Source organism: Trypanosoma theileri (genome assembly GCF_002087225.1).
Source record: "Trypanosoma theileri isolate Edinburgh chromosome Unknown TM35_Tth_5_V1, whole genome shotgun sequence".
NCBI classification, from domain to species: domain Eukaryota; phylum Euglenozoa; class Kinetoplastea; order Trypanosomatida; family Trypanosomatidae; genus Trypanosoma; species Trypanosoma theileri.
In genome coordinates, this window is record NW_021639847.1 from 572,355 (window position 1) to 579,143 (window position 6,789).

Genomic DNA, 6,789 nt, shown 5'->3' on the forward strand with positions numbered 1-6,789 from the left:
GGGAGAAGACTTCCGTGCAACGTGCTTGACTGCACGTGATTTTGTTACACGTGCAACCTTAGCTTTGTTATTGGAGGAAGGCATACCTTTACTTGCTTCTTTTGTAATTTTAGTTATTTTGATTAGACTTGTTGTGCCTGTTGCAGCTATCAAAAATAAGGAAAAATAGAAAAAATAACAGAATCAGAATTTTGTTTTGGTTTTGATGTAATAAAAGCAAAAACAAAAGTTGTTTCGCTTTTTTTCTCTTATCTGGTCATTGGTTTTTTTTTTTCTCAGTTTTGTTGTTGCTTACCTATACTATTGTTTTTCGTTCTTTTTTTTCCATTATTATGAACACTCTGCTGTATCCGTAACAAAATGCATGAGTGCGGTTGTGGAAACAAATTCATAGGAAAAAAAAGTGATACTGAAAGCAATCAAATAGCTTGGATTAACTCCTTGTGCAAAAAAAAGCATAAATGAAAAATGATCACGTTACCACTGTAGCACCAAAAGAAAAAGCAAAAAAAAAAAACATCATCAAGGGAATTGAATTAATAGAAATACTTCTTCAGAAATCTACTGACGCTCCCAGTTCATAGCTAAACGGAGAAATATACACATATTCAAGGGAGTATTGTAAGAGAGTGTGGGTTTTTTTTTTTTGTTTTTTCTTTTTTTGCTCTGCCACCATACAACGCTCAATTCTCTTGTATTCCCATGTTCAAATTTTTTTATCTGCAAAGACAAGCTAGCCATCTCCAGAGTTTTTCTTCCGTTTTTATGTAAAGACTTCCGTAGAAGTATATATACATATGTTCGTATATAAGTGTACCCAATGTAGGAAAGATCGAAAATCCCTCAGAAGCTTTTATCTGCCATAAAAGCCAGTACGAAAATATTCGAATGAAAAAGCAGCTGTAGTAAAAGCCCACAGCAAACAAAGGCATAGCAAAGAGAAAGAAAAAAAAAAAACATCTCTGAAAAAGTGAAATATAAAAACTAAGATCAAATAAAGGTGTAGAAAAAAGAAGAAAATGGTGGTGAAAAAAAAAAAGAAACATGTCATTCATGTTATGGAGGTGTTTTGCACAAAAAGAAATACACATAAGTGTATAGGTGACATAAGATTCAAGCATTCTCACCTATTGAGAGAAATCACTCTCTCATGTACCATAATGAGTCCAGAGGATATTATTGATTGCGATCCATTTACTTCTTACAACAACAGAAGAGTTTATTGAAAAACGACAATACACTGCTTTTGTTTGTGTCATCATTCCGCACACATCGTCCATCTCTTGATGCCTTTACTGAAGCAGAAGATTCTACATTTTGCGGTCCAGTCGTAATGGCAGGATCACCCCTGTCACGAGTGTTGACACGCCGCTGGCGCTGATTAAGTGCACTCTCCTGATTAGATGTGACTCGCAAGGAGTGACGTTCGTTACCACTACCTCCCCACATTTGTACGGCTGCGCCTGAAAATTGCATCTCCTGCACCCGCGGCCGTCCCCGTTCACGCTGACGATGTAAATGATGATGATGATAATGATGAATATGTCGGGTACCGTAGCGTCCTCGTTGTCGTTGTAACATTAGTGCGAGAACTTCATCGTTAAGTGGTTGGAGTCGCGGAGGCGGATCGTTATCCTCTGCCAGTCCACGCAGCGTCTCTGCAGAGCACATTGGACAGACATTACTGCGTTGTTTCCAGTTCATAAGGCACGGTAAGTGGAAGTGGTGTTTGCACTCCCCATAGAGTGCAGGGTTCTCATCTGTGTATTCCTCCAGGCATATGCAGCAGACTTCCTCCTCTACAGAATCTTGCGATGCCATCACCATATGAGAACAACTTTCCGACAATAACTTAAAATCTTTTTCTGGAGATGGATTGCAAGACTCTCCACTCACAACAGCAACACCTTCTGCAATCTGTGTACATTGTGTTCCCATGCTGCTTACTTCACAAAATACACCAGTACATGAAGATGTGGAATGGGAGGTCTCTGAATTGATATCCTCCAATACTTCAGGATGAGATTTACTTGTGGTTGGAAACGTGTTCTGTTCCCTTGTATTTACTATATTGTTATCATCTATCTTCTGTACAGAATCCACATCAAGGTTTTTATCAATTCCATTCACTTTCATTATCTCCACTTCACTGGTTGGCTCAGTTTTTGAGGACAAAGAATTTTCAAGAAGCGAGAGCGGTTGGACGTCACATACCTCAAGATCTTTGCAGGATGCTGCTCGTGACATGTGAGAGACCCCAATAATAAAAAAAAGATAACTATTTACGTTTTCGTCTCTCTCTCTCTCTCTCTCTCTCTCTTTGAATAACGTAATACACCAAAGGTGCTTGTTTTTTTTTTTTTTTTTTTACGTGAACTGATGCACGGTGGTAGGCCAGAAAAAAAAAAAAAAGAAAACAAAACCTAGACAAAAAATAAAGAAAAAAAAAGAAGGAAAACGAATAAAATGGAAATAAACAAGAACAACAAAAGAATAATAAGAGAATAATAAGAGAACAAAAAAAAAGGTTTACCTTCTTTTAATTTTTTTTACCGTAGAACTGAAGAATAAAAAGAAAGAGAATCACTTTACTCATCCAGAATCAACAACATCATTTGATCTTCTTTTAACGATTTTGCACTTTTCCCTACAAAGAATAATCAAGAAAAAAAAATATATATATAACCTTCTGTTCCTTCTTAATTTCTTGATTTCCTTTCCCATTCTTGTTTTCTTCTTCTTGTTGATGTTGTTCTTGTTGTTGCCTTCCCTCCCTCCTTCTGGGTATATATGTGTACGTATGTGTTCTGTTTCCTTTTTGTTCCACTCTTAGAAAGCCACAGAAAGAAAAAAAAAAACTGGCTTGTATTAAGTTTGATATTTCAAAAAAATCAGCAGGATCGTTCCATCCCCATTCAGAGGAAACATACAACCCTCACCCCCACCACTACCCCCTTTTTCGACGTATGGATAACCAAATTTTCTTCACGCTTGAGAAATAAGATATGCATCTCTGTCTTCACGATCCTGTAAAGCTGCCACGATGGCAGATGTATGCAAGCAGCCCATTTCACAGATAATTGTATCAATGTAAGCAGCAGGTGTAAGATCATACAAATACCCCGCAGCAGGAACAGCTCCTGACCTCGTTTGAGACTGATGTTGGTATTGTTGTTGCTGTTGTTGCTGAAGCTGTTGCTGTAACTGTTGTTGCTGTTCATTATCTCTGTGATCCCAGTGTCGTTCGTCTACGGTGTGGCTCTGAAAGGATGACTGAGTCCAACCAGATGGACTGCGGATTCGGTCCTCACTCTGGTGAAACTGTCGTAGTCCAATGAGTTTTGTGTTTTGTCCGAGATTACCCAACCACACCTCTGGTACAAACTTAAAACTCTCAGCAAAGCATAATACAGGTTTACGGTATCGTTTCGCACTAGCAACAACACCAGCAGTACCACAGCGATTAAAGACATCGCCATTTTGAAGAACAGCAGCTGCTCCTATAAAGACACGAGTACAGCGAGGCATAAGTGTACAGCAGGCAGCAATAAGAGCATAGGTTACATTAAGACCGCTGCATGTAAGTCGTCTTGCAAGTGCACGACCTTCATAAAGTGGTGCAGAATCTATCACAATAACTTTCGGCTTAACTGTTAGTCTAGGATTACTAGCAGCACCAAGCAAAATAAGTTCAACCGTACTGCTTCTTCCAAATACAAGGATTGTATCATTAGATGATAAATAAGGTAGTGAACGATCCTCTACAATACTCTTTATAGAAAGCTGCATCTCCCTCTCTATTCCTGCCAAGACATTCAACGCCATCTCACGTGGATCACCATCAAGTAAACTTTCATCACCTCCACCACCACCACTACTACGGGAAACATCATTTTCAGACATTCCAACTGTTCCTTTTTGTACTCCGAATGGTACCGGACTAAAAATATAATCAGTTGAAATTTGTGCCTTCTCTCCTTGAGATAACAATGCTACAACACGACGGACCAAAGAGTCTTTAACGTGTGTCATACCTGCTGAAGGGGCACGTATACGACGAATAAACTCAAAGTTAACGTTAATTAAATGTTCAAAGTCTTGTGGATTGGTATCACGGAAAGAAGTTCCAGAAAGTACTGGTGTTGACTTAAGAAGATTCCTGAATGCCTCAATCATGGCAAAAGTTCGCGCATTTACACCTACAATTGTCATGGACTCCATCATTAACGCAAACTCTGCAATTTGGTAATGTACCACTGAAGTTTCATGATGTAAGTGAGAAGATCCAAACGGAGCGTATGAAACATTTGTGCTACGATTTATACATTCTTTAAGATGTTCCATAATCTCTGTATTATCTGTAGAATCAGATGTTTCCTTTGCTGGTGCCTCTGTTGTCGACGATTTACTCTCCACTGGAGCCGTAGTCTTCGTTGCTGTAGAAGTATCAGGAGTAGCACTACTACTAGTAGAAGTACCAACAGCTTTAGCAGGTACAGTAGTATTACTGTTTGTGCTTCCATTTAGACTCTTAAGCATTGATTCCAACTCGCTGATTTCCTTTAAAAGTGTATTCTTTTCTTCTATACCGGCATCATCCTCCTTCATGGATTTCATTTTTTTTTCAAGCTTTCGCAAGCTATCATTTTTCCTTTTTAAGTCACGTTGCACTCGTACAATCGCCTTTTTCTGATCATCATCTTGCCCTACAAGAGAAACACTAGCCCCAGTAGATGCAGACATTTTTTTTTTCTACAACAGAAAAGGCAGACCACGAGAAGGATCAATAAAAAGAAAAAAAAATCTTTAAAACTTATTGCAAAGAACCAAAAGAAAAAAGAAAGAAAAAAAAAAGAAAATAACAATGGAATAACAACTCTCTCATATGAGATATTTACTTCTTTCACCTCCACAAGACTCAGAAGAAGAGTTAAAAAAAAAAAAAGTTTGTTTTCTTTTTTCACTTTTGCCAATAATAAAAAAAATTTAATAGATTTACTGTTTTACCTCCTAAACAAAAGAATCAGCCCCAAAGAAAAAAAAAAATTTGTCGTGTGAGCTTATTCAAGGAATTAGCACACCAATCAATTCAAAGGAAAAAATCAGGGTATATAAAGCAAGAAAAAAAAAATGTATTTCTTTTTCTTTTTACCAGTGACCATTAAAGGCCTAAAATGGGATACGGTGAAAGAAACGAAAAAAAAAAAAAGCATTTCAACAAGAGCAAAACATTTTAACAAAAAGCACAAGAGCACACAATTCTATTTTTACGTATAAGGAGAACAGCCCCACCCCCCCACCTCACTGTTCCAATTACTGATTGAGTAAAATCTGATGTTTATATAGTAACCGCATGAAGCAAGGGAAAAAAAGAAAACAGAAAAGATAGACTTGTATAAAGACCTTTTTCTTAAAACAAAAAAAAACATATATATAAATATATATATAAAAGCAAAGGCAATAAATTAGCAACCATTTTACTCTTATAAAAATTCCAGTAGTAGAGATTTATTGGGCTTATCAGAGCAACAAAAGATGTTTATATGCAGAGTACCAAAAGTTTTTTTTTTTTCTTTTTCTCCTAGTTGTACCTTTTATATTCGTCTCTGCCCCTCATATATGGGTCTCTCTCCCTCACATATGGGTCTCTGTCCTTCCGGCGTCTTGTTGGCAAACGACCCCAAATGCATGCTCCTCGAAAAGTTATGTAGATGGCAAGTCCAAACATTACACCACCAATAAAAAAGCCCACACCCAGCATAAGTGAACCCGCCTTTAAATCATTGCACTGTTTCATAGCAGTAGAAAGTTTATCAATTACAAAATTGCATTCAAGAAGAGGTTTAGCATATGATAACGCAATACTGGCATTTCGAGCAATGCCTGCTCCCATGATAATTCCTGCTGCGGTGTTTTGAATCATTGGATTTTTACACTTCAAAGCACATTCTGAGAGTGTACAAGAAGATCCTGGTGTCGGGCACGCGCGCGTAAACGCCTTGACTTTTGTTGTTAACAGCACAGTTGCCATAGAACCAAAGTCCGTACATTGTTCCTCTTTGGAAATGTTCATGCCGCACATCAGAGGACGAATGTCACCGCCAGACTGACCTACCACCTTCAAAAATTCTCCAATGTCTGGGATTTGACCGCCAAGACCTTTCATATCTTTGAGATCTGGCAAACCTCCCGAAGCCAAAGTTTTTTGCATATCTGGTGGCAATTTACTTATATCTCCAAGTGAACTCAAGTCACCAAAACTCCCGGGCATTTGTCCACCCGCGGCGAGAGCACCGATATCACCTGTTCCCAGAGCACCACCCAGACCAGCAGCAGCTCCAGCTCCACCTCCACCAGGAAAACTCATACCACCAGGCAAACTCATACCTCCAGCTCCACCTCCACCAGACAGACCAGGCAGTTGGAAAGCAGCAGCATCAGCACTCAAACCATCCAAGTCAGCTCTTAACTTAGAGCGACCAGCACTTAAACCAGAGTTAATAGCTCTTAACTTGGATCGAGAAGCGGCAGCAGGATTGGATGCAGTTTGGTTAAAACCTGGCAACGTAATATTGGGTTCACCCTTAGTGTCGCACCATTGGAGCAAGTGCTTACAAGACATATGAGAAAATTGTATTTCTGCATCACGAACCATTTTATTGATACTGGTAAAGTTAAATTGTTGCTTGCAGAAGGGTACTGCATACCATTGAAAGACACCTGGCATGCGATTGTGCTGTAACTCCAGTTCTCCACATGCTGCACCAGAAAGAAGAGACAAAACAGTTA

General features: G+C 38.7%; 3 protein-coding genes across 3 annotated transcripts; all 3 read right to left on the reverse strand.

The window, feature by feature from the left end:
• Positions 1–1,194: 1,194 nt before the first annotated feature.
• On the reverse strand, positions 1,195–2,247 carry TM35_000053060 (uncharacterized protein; the record flags this gene model as incomplete). The annotated part of the gene is made up of 1 exon (XM_029022961.1): positions 1,195–2,247. One exon carries the CDS (start codon positions 2,245–2,247, stop codon positions 1,195–1,197), a length of 1,053 nt encoding a protein of 350 aa, XP_028885776.1.
• A 738-nt stretch (positions 2,248–2,985) lies between these two features.
• On the reverse strand, positions 2,986–4,743 carry TM35_000053070 (translation initiation factor eIF2B delta subunit; the record flags this gene model as incomplete). Its single annotated transcript, XM_029022962.1, has 1 exon — positions 2,986–4,743. One exon carries the CDS (start codon positions 4,741–4,743, stop codon positions 2,986–2,988), a length of 1,758 nt encoding a protein of 585 aa, XP_028885777.1.
• Positions 4,744–5,581: 838 nt separating this feature from the next.
• Positions 5,582–6,787, reverse strand: TM35_000053080 (uncharacterized protein; the record flags this gene model as incomplete). The annotated part of the gene is made up of 1 exon (XM_029022963.1): positions 5,582–6,787. A coding segment is annotated over one exon (1,206 nt), but the record flags the coding sequence as incomplete, so codon positions are not given.
• Between the last annotated feature and the right edge of the window lie 2 nt (positions 6,788–6,789).